Here is a 14,772-nt window from a genome sequence, read left to right as displayed (position 1 = left end):
AAAGTTCCCGGTGCTTTCCTGTGTACCTGGCTAGTGCATCTGAGTTGAAAGTGCTGTCCAGAGCAGTCACAATGGAGCACTCTGGGATAGCTCCCGGAGGCCAATACCAGCCAATTGCATTCACACGACCCCAAATTCGACCCTGCAATATCGATTTCAGCACTAATCCCCTCGTCAAGGAGGAGTACAGAAATTAATTTTAAGAGCCAATTAAGTCAACAAAAATGGCTTCGTCGTGTGGATGGGTGCAGGGTTAAATTATCTAATGCTGCTAAATTCAACCTAAACTCGTAGTGTAGACCAGGGCTTAATGTTTAGACTATAACCAGGATTTTTTTTTTTTGATTTTTCAATGTACTCGTCTTCTTAAAACTAAACACTTAACGAAGTAGTCACTAAACCAAGATTAATTCTACCTAAACATTATATACTTTTCTATCTAAAGAATATTTCAGATATAGTGTTTGTACATGTTATATTTACACAGTGATTAAAAATAACTAATCCAGAGTAGCATGCATCTTGGCAGACTTTAGCCATTTCCTAAACAAGCTCAGCTATCCACAGCCAACATGTATTAATACATACCCTGGCCCAACAGACAATAATGACGCACAGAATATTAAATCTGAAGTGAACTTTTCCAGTCTGTCATCTGTACAATCTCTTCTCACCGTGTAACTGGTCTAATGTTATGCAGTCTCATACTCAGGACCGATTTCAAGTGGGCTTATTGCCCAAACCACATTGCAGAGTAACAACTTGCCAGCAATAATACATATTGCCAGCAGCAACTCACAAAAAAGTATTATTCCAACATTCCAATTATATCTAATGAAATATAATAAATCAATATCTCATTCTGGTTGACAATTATCATCACCTGCTTTCGAAACCGTTAACCTTGAGTTATTCGTTACATAACTGTGGACCCTGGCAGAGACAAACTCAGTTGCTTGAGCAACCTCCACCCCCCCATTTTAAATTTGAACCAATGCTCATCTGCGCCCTATATGATTCCACAAAGCCAAAAGGGACTTGGTTTGGGCTGCAGTGCTTTCAGTATTTGCATGACACAGATTTACATCTACATTTTAATCAGGCACAGGCAGTGTGTTTGACTTCCTTTCCCTACAGCACAGATTCAGGGCCTGTATAAGAGTTGGGCAACTGAGGCTCAAACCAAGCAAAAGGTAATATTAGTATGGTTGAGGAAGAGAAAGCTAGACAAAATATCAGACCATCCCCTCCCAGAGAGGGACTTTGCTTACCTTTAGTCAATTCAGGTTCACAGCTTTCTGAGCTCACTGGATCCTGAGCTGCCTGCAGATATTCAGGCAGCAGCAGTTACCATCTGCACTTGCAAGGAGTTTATAACTTTTCCTTTTGGATGTAGTGACTTCACTACAATAGTTCATGCCTTTATCACCTCTAGACTGGACTAATGTCATACTCTACATTTGGGATCTGACATAGACCAATCTGACAATTCAGCTGGTGCAGAATGCAACCATTTGCTTACTACAGAGAATACTGTTCTTGTGTCCTGAACTCTCTATTTTCTAGTAAGTTATTCAGTATAATTCAAGATGTTGGCTTTGACTTAAAAGATAAAATCTTTTAGATGAATTCTAACACAAAAATGGCTTTTTGACTACATGGAAATTTTTGTTAGGAAAAAAAAATCACTACTTTAGTTGATAAAATGTTGAAAACTTCCCTCCATCCCACTCCCAACAAAATACACATTGTTAAAAAAACAAATATTTTTAAAAATTTCATGGAAATTCATTTTTTTCAGCCAGCTCTACTAAATAGCTGTAAGATCTCAGTCCTTGCTACCTTACAGGGAAGGTGGTGGTAGGTGGCAAGATTTTTTCAATGAAAAGTCCTTAACTTAACTCTGGAATTTGTCTCCTTCCCCTTACTCTGACAGAACTCAAATTTGTTCCTGACCTTTAGGATATGCTGAAAGGCCTTATTTTCATCATTCCTTTCCTAGTGTGAGTTGAGTGACATTTATCTTTTCTTCATCTTCTACATCATGATTTTTTATAATGCTGACACTGATTAACACTGATCTTTAATAATTTGAAACACTCAGAACAGCTCATGGGTGCATATATAAATAATTAAAAATATATGCGTTTAGGACCTCCTCCTCATTAATTGTTCCTTATAAATGTAAATTGTTCCTTATAAATGTAAATTGTTCATAGTTTCAGGCTGTTTGAACTAGGGCGACAAGAAGCCCCGATTTTATAGGAACAGTCCCGATTTTTGGGTCTTTTTCTTATGATTTTTCACACTTGCTGTCTGGTCACCCTAGTTTCCACTGATATGTGATCACCAGGAAGAGCAGAACAGTCAGTTCGTGTTTCCTAAACAGTATATTTCATACCTCAAACGAGAATATGTAATTAATTCAGTCACCCTGTTTACTATCTGTGTTTGTAGAGTGTTGATAATGTGCTTGGTACTATAAAGAACAGAGAAAATGGCCCTTTAGGCATATCTCTAAAACCTTTTTGTTTTAATCAATACAGTTTGGTAGCAGAATACAAAAGGAGAAAGAATCCAGCAGACAGCTGAACATTACATACAATATCCCCTATTTTGAAAAAAGTGCAAGTTTTGACATTATCTGAACTTTCATTTTGACTGCACAATTCACAAGACTAAAAACCGTAAGAGGAAGTCAAGAAAACTGAACTCACAACTAAGCTATTTTCAGCTACCTTTTAAAAATGTCTCATTTGCTTCATGTGCTCTTCAGACAGCTACTACTGTTTTTTTAATTAGTAGCATCATTTACAATGCACTTTCCCTCCATTTCCTAAAATCTTTAACCTTCAGAAAGCTAGATATCTGAATCAAAACATCCATCAATGTACACACCATATCCCGCATATGCGGAGGTGCCCGTAAGTCAAAAAATGATACCAATTATTGTAATAAATGCTCAGGCTTCTTTTTTTTCCCCCTCTCCTTTCATTTTCAAGAATCATGCAGTTTAGGAAACCAGTCTCCCAGAACCGTCATGTAGGTACAAACATCAGATATTACCCCAGGCCTTGTCTATCCCAAGACTTCTTCCTCCATAATTTCCCAACTTACTACTGGTACTGCTCCACCAGTGGTAGCATCCGTGGGAGCTCTAGGATAGATCAGGGTCCAGCAACCACTAGTGGTTTGGAGTTTTTTTGCTTTATTAATTACAGTGTCCTAATTACAGGACAGACTGAAGCAGGGTTTGATGTCATGGCAGTTATACCACTGGCAGCCATCAGCACTAAGTCTACATTAGAACTCTACCATTACCACCAGTGGAGTTTTACAAGAAAGAAATTTTAGGTAAGAAAACCTAAAGTAGACATACCCTTTAGGTAAGGTTCTATTCTCAGAGTGCCTAGGTAATAATGGCATTGTGGGGTTCCACATTTATTTACTCATTTAAATATTAATGTTGCTCAGTTTATAAGTAGAAAGATTTTTTTCTGGAACTAGCCCTGTACAACTAAGCCTGGACCTGAAAAGCAAAAATAAGTTCTTTCTGGCAAGTGTACTGTCACCAGTACGTTTTACTGTCCTCACACCTGTACAACCTTTTCAGCTTAAACAGGGGTGCAAAGGAGGTCCTGCAAGAGGAATATACTTAACTAGTTTGTTGATGCATAAGTCAGGTGCTTCAACTTTGACCAAGAGAGTCCGGTTCACTCAGTGTAGTAGCACTGTTTCTGCAGGACTAGCAGTAGTAAAAACACGAAACACCTTGTTTATACCAAAGTGAGCAGATGTAACTAAATACACAAATGGATAACTGGGAGTAATAAGGCACTTATTATACTTTATCACTTTTCAACACAGACCTTCATTTTCAACCTTTAGAACTCTAGTAAGCATACCTACTGAGAATAAAATGCACTACAATTCCACAGACCTGCATACTAAATTTTCCATTTTCAAATTATCAAGACAATATACTTACTTCAGACCTCCTCTCCTCTCTATCCCACTTGCTATTTCCAAACACGCAGAAGACCTCACTAACACTGCAATAGGCAATATTCCAAGAGTTAGAGAAAAGTCTACGGTATACCAAAATTTATTTATTTATTTATTTAGGAATTCTACCTGTGGGTATATAAGAATCCTGTGGTCACATAACTATCTTTATATTTAGAAACTTCTTGCTAATCACAACCACCTTAAGAGTATAATGGGAGAGACTGGAAGGAAGACCAGCACTTAGGACGGAAGAACCCAATGCACAGCTACAGACTAGGGACCAAATGGCTAGGCAGCAGTTCTGCAGAAAAGGACCTAGGGGTGACAGTGGACGAGAAGCTGGATATGAGTCAGCAGTGTGCCCTTGTTGCCAAGAAGGCCAATGGCATTTTGGGATGTAGAAGTAGGGGCATAGCGAGCAGATCGAGGGACGTGATCGTTCCCCTCTATTCGACATTGGTGAGGCCTCATCTGGAGTACTGTGTCCAGTTTTGGGCCCCACACTTCAAGAAGGATGTGGATAAATTGGAGAGAGTCCAGCGAAGGGCAACAAAAATGATTAGGGGTCTGGAACACATGACTTATGAGGAGAGGCTGAGGGAGCTGGGATTGTTTAGCCTGCAGAAGAGAAGAATGAGGGGGAATTTGATAGCTGCTTTCAACTACCTGAAAGGGGATTCCAAAGAGGATGGCTCTAGACTGTTCTCAATGGTAGCAGATGACAGAACGAGGAGTAATGGTCTCAAGTTGCAGTGGGGGAGGTTTAGATTGGATATTAGGAAAAACTTTTTCACTAAGAGGGTGGTGAAACACTGGAATGCGTTACCTAGGGAGGTGGTAGAATCTCCTTCCTTAGAGGTTTTTAAGGTCAGGCTTGACAAAGCCCCGGCTGGGATGATTTAACTGGGAATTGGTCCTGCTTCGAACAGGGGGTTGGACTAGATGACCTTCTGGGGTCCCTTCCAACCCTGATATTCTATGATTCTAAGACTTGAGTTTTAAGGCTCATCCCCATTAATTTGACTCCAGATACACAAAAGACATTAGGAATATTTAAGAGATTTCTCTGACCAGACAATCCCTTAATTCTGACTCCGTTTGTCCCAGCAAAATCCAGCAGCTCAAACTACTATCTTGCTCCAATAGGATTCACACTTTAAAATCCTTCACTTAGTTTAGAACGACTGCAGCAGTACTTCAATGAAGACTCCAGAGCAGCATCTTAGATCATTATTTTTTTACAGAAGCAGAGTAAGAACACTAAAAGAGAAAAAATACTTGTTTTTATAAGGAGATGTATAATAATTTTTAGAAAGGTTTAAAAAACAGGTCATTTTCACATACACACCCACCCACCCACCCACCCTGCAGGATATACACTACTTTTAAGTAATGTATTACTACTACTTTGGCAGCACCTCTGGATCCCAATCAGGGCGCTATCATACAAACAAAATGACAGCCCACACTTCAGAGAGATTACAATCTAGAATTTAGACAATATGCAACAGGTGGATAAGCCGTAAAACAATCTGAAGAGAAGTGAGGGAGGAAAGGAGGAGGATAAGATAACATGATACACAGGTGCAGTAAGCTGGCACACAGAGAATTGGACACAGGTGGTCACTGGCCCTAACCAACACCAAGTGATTTGTAGGCCTTCAGGGCAAACAGCCCTCAATATATTACTCACAAACGTTTTGTAATATTTTAACTTATGGGATCATCCTTGACCTTTTCAATGCTAGTTATTCGACAATATCATGGGAGTTTTAATACATGATCTTTTAGAGATCTCTTCAGCTGGAGAGGCAAATCTAGATTATAGTTAAACATGCAGGAAACAAATCTATGCCTGGACATTTAAAGTTAAAGCAGATTCCCTTCAAAAATCAAATCAGCTTTAACCAAAAGTAACAGTCCCCAATTATATTTGGATGACTGAGATAATTAAAGCTGATACAAATTCTGCATCCAGAGTTAAAGGCAACTGCATAACGGCATTCCCCGCCCCCCCCCCCAAAAAAAATTAATTACTCTACTATACAGCTCCCATAGCAAATAAGACCACTGCAACTAGTACATTTTACGATATGTGAGTGTGTGTGTGTGTTTTTTTTTTAAACAGATTCATTTAAACTGTATTGTAGTGTCAGTAGTAATGGATTAATGCAATTAAAATCAAAAAGTCCACTAAACCTGCTAAATGCTCCAGGGGGCTTTTAACTTAAATCTCAGGGAAATTTCACCCATCATCTTTTGTTTCCATCGGGTTCTAATTAAACTGTAATCCCTGTTGAACACGTCACGGAGATAAATGCTACACATCTACAGACAAAAAGCAAGAGCCCCTAATGGCATAAGTTCATTACTTCAATGTAGAGACTCCAGAGGGAATTTATAAACATACTATTAAAGACTTAAAGAATTTTTTTTAAAATAATCCCAAAGGAACAATTTACTTACAAAGATGCTGAACTTTCTATGATAATCACAATATAGGCAGAACACTGCTGAAAAAGTAGTTTGATTGGTAGGATATAATCAAGCTCCTAAGATCCCTCACCAGAAACTGCCTACCACACAGTTACACAGAATTACTTATTTTTACTCCATAGTCAAAACAGCCTTCCGTGAAGAAAAACTGAGTTGTTAACAATAGATTAAAAATCTTACTCAAAATTATAAACAGATTATCTCAAACCAAAAGGATTTACTTTTACCAGATTAGGCCAACTAACAATTCAATCAAAAAAACTTCCAGTTACACAGAAACTTCTAAACAGATATCTATGCTAGAAAAGTTTATTTCCAGCCGTGGTTCTTTCAAAGGAAATTACTTGCACAACCAAGGACACAAGGATATGATACTGTTCTAAGACAGTGCTGATAAATATCCCCAGCTTTCCCTTAGCCTGTTATCAAAATACATTCAAAAAAGTGTTTGTTTTAAAAAAAAAGTTATACCATAGCATTTTACATACAGGTAGCAGCTTCTTCTCTGGGTGAGCTATTTCCATATTGATGTGCAGAAGCAGTGAACGTCCTTGTGCAAGACACTGTAATGTAATGAGTCTTTTGACTCAGACTGTGTACACATGACTGATTTAGAACACTGGGCTTTACACATATGTACTCCTTCAAATTGTTCTCTAGTCCAGAGCCAATCACTATCATGAAAGACTACTTAAACTCCCAAGCCAATAACTGCAACTACCACAGGGTCACAGAATAGGAGAATTAGGGAACATAGCATGCCTTCAATTCCAACAGAGAGAACACCAAAAAAGGAACTGAAACTATGCAATTTGAGACTTAACGTTTTCTGTAAAAGCAACTGCTAAAAACAGCTCTCAGACTGCAAGGTTATTATTTTTGCTCAGATTCAAGTCTTCAATAACATTATAAAATGAAAGCTGAGAAACTCAGATATTAATCATCATCTAAGTGTGTTTATACTCCTCTTATTGACCTTTTCAATGCATATTCATTTTTAAGACTGTTCCTTTTTCCACATACATAAAATTCAGAAATCAAACATTCTTGTTAGGGAACATAAACCAAGGATTTCTAAAATAATTATCTTTATATTTTGTTCCTTAGTGTAGGTGAATTTAAAAGTAACTGACGTTGTTTAGTTGGAGTAAAAAAAAATAAAAAAGCACACTTCATTAGCAGTAACTAATTTGGTCTTGTTTACAGGCTATAAATTAATAGCCAGACAAACCTTTAAGCAAGATATCTATAACAATAACTAATTCATTCATATTATTGAAACAAAAATATCTGAAAGTGAGAAAATTTGTTCTTAAATTCCCCTCCCCAATTTAATCATATAAATCCAAACCCCACCTTCCCACCTTTCCAACTATCAGCCACAAGCTTCATGATTCATCACCCACCTATCTCTAGGGCCATGATTTTATCATGGAGGTCACAGAAATCATGAATTTAAAAAAAAAAAAATATGTTAAATCTTGGAAGTGGCCATAAAAATACATTTGATGGAGCCTCCAAACTGAGTGGGTCATTGCAACCTGATAGGGTTGTAGAGACACTCAGGTTTGGCCCATCTGCCACTCCATGTTCAGAAAAGCAGATTGACCAAATCTGAATGGCTTTGTGACCTAGCACAGGAATTGCAATGCCACTCATGTTTGGTCCATCCACCCCCCTCCTTCCAATTAAATTTTCAGTGTCAACTAACTTTGGGTGCCCAATATGAGAAGTCTAGGGCCTGATTCTTCAAAGTACTTGGCATTTTAGAGTATTTATATGTTCAGAACTGTTGTTAGTGCTCAGTGCTAATCATACCTGAGGTGTAAAGCAGGCACCCAGAAACTGAGGAACACCACGGCCACCTGTGAAAAGTTTGCTTTTCTCATTAAAAAAAAAAAAAATCCTGTGGTAGAGGCAAGAATAGATTCCAGTTCTCCAAGAGGGAATTCACTTGCCTGTACTATCTTGTCATCCCACATCATTCACTATACATCTTCCAACTCCTGCAACAAATGAGGAAAGGATCTTACAAATCTCTTTCACTACACATCTTTGATTCATTCCCAGAGCACTGAATGAGGCAGAGTCTCCCTGGAAAAAATATTATTAATTACATGAGTACTACGATCATAATAAATACTCAAAGAGGCTGAATTAAGGTTGCCCATACAATCTTAATTCTGTCAATCCATAAATTTGCAAAGTCAAGCACTCAAAAGTTAACATAGCAAGTTACATTTTTAAAACTATGTTTTTAAACAGCTTTAATATTAAAAAACAATTTTATCCTGCAGAACCATATTGACACCCCCACACACACTGGCTCAGATCGTTAGATCCACGGCACAGTTTTCTACCACTTGAGTTAACAGTGTAACTGACAGCAATACAAGGCGAAATCAGGGTGCATTTTCATGGGGGTGGCAAAAGATACTTCACTGACACAAAGACAACACCCTGCAAAATTTCCAGTCCCTCCCCCAAAAAATAGAAACACTAGAGTTTTTCAGTGAAACGGTTGTCAATTCTTTTTTAAATGAATGCATTTTTCCCCTAACTTCATTCTGAGAAATGTCTGACCTGTCTCCCCCCCCCCCCCCAAATTTCAGCCTGAGAGAGACACCCAACATGGAAAGTTTTAGCCTGAAACAGTTTAATAAGCAACTAACAGGATCTTATAATGGAAAGTGTTAGTGCCACTTACAGTTAAGGCTGCCCATCTACACTGCCTATAGTTATACACTGTAGTACATATAACCAATGTGTCCCAGAAAGTCAGACGCTTATCACCTGTCCAAGCATCCTGGTACGTTTTATATAAATTAACATTTGGTCTGTTTTGGTAAACCCATGCAAACTCTCATGACCTGAGGGAACTGCTGGCAAGCTGAGCTAGAGAAGTCAACAGCAGGCTGGTTATGACAATATTTTCAATAGGAGCTGTTTGACTCTTCTAGTTTATAAAGTCCATCTGGCATGTTTGCAATGATAAGTCCCTGCATCGGACTTTTTGATCCTGATGACATTTTAGCCTCTGAACAAACAGTTTATGGATTTTTATAAGCTTCAGAAACTACTCTTGCTGAGTTTGTAAACTCCAAGCTCTCAACAACTCTGCTGAAATCTTTGAGCCTGCCGAGGTTGAAATATTTGTAGGGAATATTCACTAGATTTCAAGGTAGATCAAAACAAAAAAACAGTGAATTTCTGAAGCTATGCCAAACTTGAGATCCCATGTTGCAAAGAACACCACAGAAGACATTTCAAACAGTAAAAGAAATTCCAGTTTTTCAGACATCATAAAATGGCTGGTCTGATTAAAAAAAAAATGAACCTCAAACTTTTGGAGAAAGTCTACTCTTGCCTAAAGGTGGGCATGATAAATTTCAGAGGAAAAAGCTTTTTCAAGAACATTAGATGGGAATGAAGTATCAAGTTCAAAATGGCAACCGATTCACCCTTAACTATTGAGGTCACTACCCTTGACTTTGTAAAACGAAGTCCAGCAAATATCTTCAAAATTTTTCTAAAGGTTTTTGATGTGTGTGTGAGAACATTGTGAGAACTCCGAGCAAAACAAAAAGTCTACTACATCTTGTGCAGTAGCAACATTTTAACCACATGTAGTAATACTATCCAGCATTCTCACAAAACTGTGCTTTTTTTATTTTTGAAAAATCAACCACAGGAATTAGTTTCCACATAACACATGCATTTCAGTCTAGCCAATCTTTCTTCCTCCTCCTCCCACCAAAACACGATTAAATTTCAACTAACCCCTAGTCACAGAAGTGGTATTTTCTTGGAAAGCATGTTCAAGAGAGGATAATAATCTTAAGAAGAAATTTTAACTGCAGCAAAACTTTTGGCAAATGGAAGAGACAGACACATATTTGGCTTTCAGTACTTCACATGTGACTGAATACTTTGGTAAGAAATACATCATACATGACCTTCGTGCATGCAGTACTAGCTTTCACAGAGGAGGTTTTCCAAAAGTCAGCTGAGAAACCAGTTGTCATAAATATAAAGGGAAGGGTAAACACCTTTAAAATCCCTCCTGGCCAGAGGAAAAACCCTTTCACCTGTAAAGGGTTATGAAGCTAGGATAACCTCACTGGCACCTGACCAAAATGACCAATGAGGAGACAAGATACTTTCAAAAGCTGGGGTGGGGGCAGAGAAACAAAGGCTCTCTGTCTGTGTGATGCTTTTGCCAGGAACAGAACAGGAATAGAGTCTTAGAATTTAGTAAGTAATCTAGCTAGATATGCGTTAGATTCTGATTTCTTTAAATGGCTGAGAAAATAAGCTGTGCTGAATAGAAAGGATATTCCTGTCTGTGTGTCTTTCTGTAACTTAAGGTTTTGCCTAGACGGATTCTCTAGGTTTTGAATCTGATTACCCTGTAAGATATTTACCATCCTGATTTTACAGAGGTGATTCTTTTTACTTTTCTTCTATTAAAATTCTTCTTTTAAGAAGCTGAATGCTTTTTTCATTGTTCTTAAGATCCAAGGGTTTGGGTCTGTGTTCACCTATCCAAATTGGTGAGGATTTTTATCAAGCCTTCCCCAGGAAAGGGGGTGTAGGGTTTGGGGAGGATTTTGTGGGGGAAAGACATTTCCAAGCGGGCTCTTTCCTGATTATATATTTGTTAGACGCTTGGTGGTGGCAGCAAAAAAGGTCCAAGGGCAAAACATAAAATAGTTTCTACCTTGGGAAAGTTTTAACCTAAGCTGGTAAAAATAAGCTTAGGGGATTTTCATGCAGGTCCCCACATCTGTACCCTAGAGTTCAGAGTGGGGAAGGAACCTTGACACCAGAACTTCCATTTCATTTGGACCTTAGTATAGCAGCAATCCCATTCTCTTCACAAACAAATATCAGGATAGAAAGGGGTTCTATGCTGATCCAATACATTAGAAAAAATAGCTTTCATGTTAATTTTTATTACTAGACTACTAAAAATATAAAAAGTGGATTATACTTCAGCCTACAGAAACATACATCACTGTCAATACATCAGCCGTGTACATAAAATGAACAGCATCACATTTTATGTCCTTTGCAAACCAGTAATACAACACATGCATTGTCTCAAATTGGCTATAACTCCTAAGTTAAAGCTATTTTTCCTTTTCAGGAACACAACAAAGAGCCAAGCTCACTGCTTCCTTTCTTCTTGAGTAGGTTATGCAGCAACGTTTATTTTCAAACATACCATGCTTCAAGTAATAAATATTAAAGTTTTTGTTGCCAGAGCATCTATCCAGAGTAGATAAAAGTACTCAAAATAGTAAAATAATTTTCAAAAGAAGCTCCTCCAATATTTTTCATCTTTTCCCACCAAAAAACATCATCAAGATACGAGGAGGAAAAGAAGCACATAAGCATACAGATTCTTAACAAGTACCATATACTGAGTAAGAAGGCATTTGTGTTGTGTTTCTATTGAATTGGAAGCTGTAGACACACGTTACAACAGGAGGCTATTCTTTCCCAAATATATTTAACTCTTCCACTCATTTTACCTCACCAAAAGATAGAGAATTTGGTAAGTTACCTACCATTTACATATAAAATAGAGTTGTCCACAAGAAGAGTAAATGCTTGTCTACATATGGAGGTTTTTGCAGAATATGTTTTTGCATATGAACTTCTGCGGAACACACAAAATACTTCTGTCCACATGATTTAACCTACTTCCTTTTGAATAATGCAGCCACACAGCACTGAGTTTGTTTGGCTGGGTTTTTTGTTTGTTTATTTTTTAAAAAGCACATAGCATTCTGGAAGATATCCCATAGTGCACTGTTCTGCTACTGAGCGCTATGCACTCTGTGACCTGGGGGTCAAACTGGAAAATTCCCATGATTCCTCTCCTAGTATCCCATGATTCACCTGATTCCTACATTTTTCCAATCTGCTGGCAGTCAGCATGAAGGGAACACTGCTGTATTCCACATCCCTGAAAGCTGTTAATACACAGAGGCTGCTGCACTTTTATTTGCACTCACACAGGCAGATGACGTCAGGAGTGAGCCGCTTCTCCCTTTGGGTAACAGAGGCAGTGGGCAGCAGATGAAATCAAGCATCTTCTTCTGGATGAACTTTTCCTGGAGCAGCTTCACTTGGAGCACCATTTCTGGACATGGGAAGCTAGCACTGACTGTCAGGAAAAGATAGTGATGCAGACTGGGATGGCCAGTAGTGGCAGCAAAATTTCAGGATTACAAAGGCTGCTCTGCCAGAGATCTACACAGTGCTCACCCTGGAGATGCAGCAGCAGATCATCAACATGAGAGTTCTCTTCAGCATAGAGAAATATGGGCCACTACCATCTGAAATTCACCAACTGCTACTGGTCAATAGCTAAACAGTTTGGTATAGATAAATCAACTGTTGGGGCTATTAGCAGCACACACCTCCCTGAAACCAAGAGGATGGGGGCATAAACCCTGGCAATCCACAGGAGGTTAATGATGGATCTGCTTGGTAGGGGTTCCGCTGATCGTTTCCATAAACCTATTCTCTCCTCACCCTACCACCCACCCACCCACAGAGCAAGCCTCAGAGTTCAACAGGCAGGGGTATTGTTCCATGGTTCTCCAAGGCCTGGCTTACCACCGTGGAAGGTTCACCAATATTTGTGTGGGATGATCTGGAAAGACCCATGATGCTAGGATCTTTAGAAACTAAGACCCAGCATTTTCTACACTGAAAAGGGGGACTCTCTCCCCCAGGACTACTATGGACATCAATGGCACCATGATTTCCTCTGTCATTTTAGGAGACCCATCTTACCCTCAGCTCCCCTGATGTATGAAGCCATTTACTGGACATGTGAAGAGGAGAAAGGAGCTGTTTAATTATATCCCAAATAGCTGCAGAATGGCACTGGAGTGCATATCGAAAGGCCAAAAAGGGAGGTGCAGGTGCCTAATGTGGAGGCTGCTGAGCAATACCTGCCTTATGCGACAACTGCTTGCATCTGCAAAATCAAGGGAGAGCATCTCACTAATGGGTGGAAAGGAGACATAACGAGTTTCTTAATATTATGAACAGACTTCACAAACTGCAGCAAATCCTTACAGCCACAGTCAGGGATGCCTTGTGATCCCAGGCTGAGGCTACAAACTAAAATTGAAATGAAATTTTATTGTGTGTTAAGTAAGGATTTCATTAAGTTTTATTATAAAATCGTTGCACAAAACAAAAAAGCATAAGAACATATTTCATTATTCTCCTCTCGCATGTACTTTTATGAAAGGGTATTGAATTTTGCACTATTTTATCTTCACTAGAGCGTATATTGACAAACAAAAATATTTTATTGAACATAAACACAACAAAAGACAGTGCAATGTTTAGGGGTCATAACAGTGCATACTTAGTTATGCTATTCTGGTCACAAGTGTGTAGGTGGGGGTTTCTGACTGTTGCTCTTTCCTCAGGTACAGAAGGATGAGGGAAGAAGCCATCACTTTTAGTTGTAAGAGTGCCAGTGGAGTCCTAGTATCCCCTATTCACATTATCTTGTGGGGCGAGGGAGGCGAGTGACTGTAGCTAAAATGTGGGGGAAATGTAGTGCTGCTCTCAATATGCGTTTTCCAGGATGCTGGGAGGGAACATTGCACCGAAGTGTTCTTCAGCAGGACTGTGTGCCTCTGCATCAACTCCTGCAGTCATTTCTGCATGTCCCTATCTTTCTCCACTTTCCCCAGTCAATTCTCTATCCTCCATAGTCTCTCCACAAAGAGAATTTCCCTCCACTTGTCTGTCTTTTTCTCTTCTTGGATGCAGAATCAAGATTCTCGTAACTCACCCACAGATTTTTCAAGTATTCAGGGGAGAAGATTCTTTCTGTGGGGGCCACCACACATGAGATGCACAAGTGAGGGGAGATGACAAACAGAACAGATATAACTTCTACAAACTCCATAGTCAGAAAGAGGAAAAAGGACAATTAGAGGACCTCGTACGCGGGAAGAGTCCTTAAAAACAAAGGCCTTGAGGCACCATAAAGTAAGTGTTTCCCACTTTCACTATTAATCAGGGTGGATAAAAATCAATGATTTAATAATTTTAAAAAATAGTTTATTTAAATGGGATTTTTTTATAGTTTTAATTAAGATACATTATAGCTCAAAGATATCTCATCATGGAATAGGAATTAGAAATTCTAATTCTATAGTATGACAATATATTCATGTAACGTTTAAGAAAAGTTTTGTAAATGAGTTCCAAGAGTTCATGGATTAG

The 14,772-nt window shown here is 38.7% G+C and overlaps 1 protein-coding gene across 8 annotated transcripts in view; it reads right to left on the bottom strand.

The window, feature by feature from the left end:
• The window catches only part of SLC4A7 (solute carrier family 4 member 7), a 160,772-nt gene that overhangs the window by 108,899 nt on the left and 37,101 nt on the right, over positions 1-14,772 (bottom strand). The window contains exon 1 of one of the 8 annotated variants that reach the window (XM_073333413.2): positions 6,993-7,078. The exons of the other annotated variants lie outside the window; for them this stretch is intronic. Coding sequence (XP_073189514.1) covers positions 6,993-7,028 — 36 coding nt within the window. The 5' untranslated portion in view covers positions 7,029-7,078. Of the gene's footprint in view, positions 1-6,992; positions 7,079-14,772 lie in introns of those variants that run through there. 8 annotated transcript variants of the gene reach the window in all.

This window comes from Lepidochelys kempii, chromosome 2 (genome assembly GCF_965140285.1).
Source record: "Lepidochelys kempii isolate rLepKem1 chromosome 2, rLepKem1.hap1, whole genome shotgun sequence".
Classification (NCBI taxonomy): Eukaryota; Metazoa; Chordata; order Testudines; family Cheloniidae; genus Lepidochelys; species Lepidochelys kempii.
This window is presented reverse-complemented; position numbering and strand designations above follow the sequence as displayed.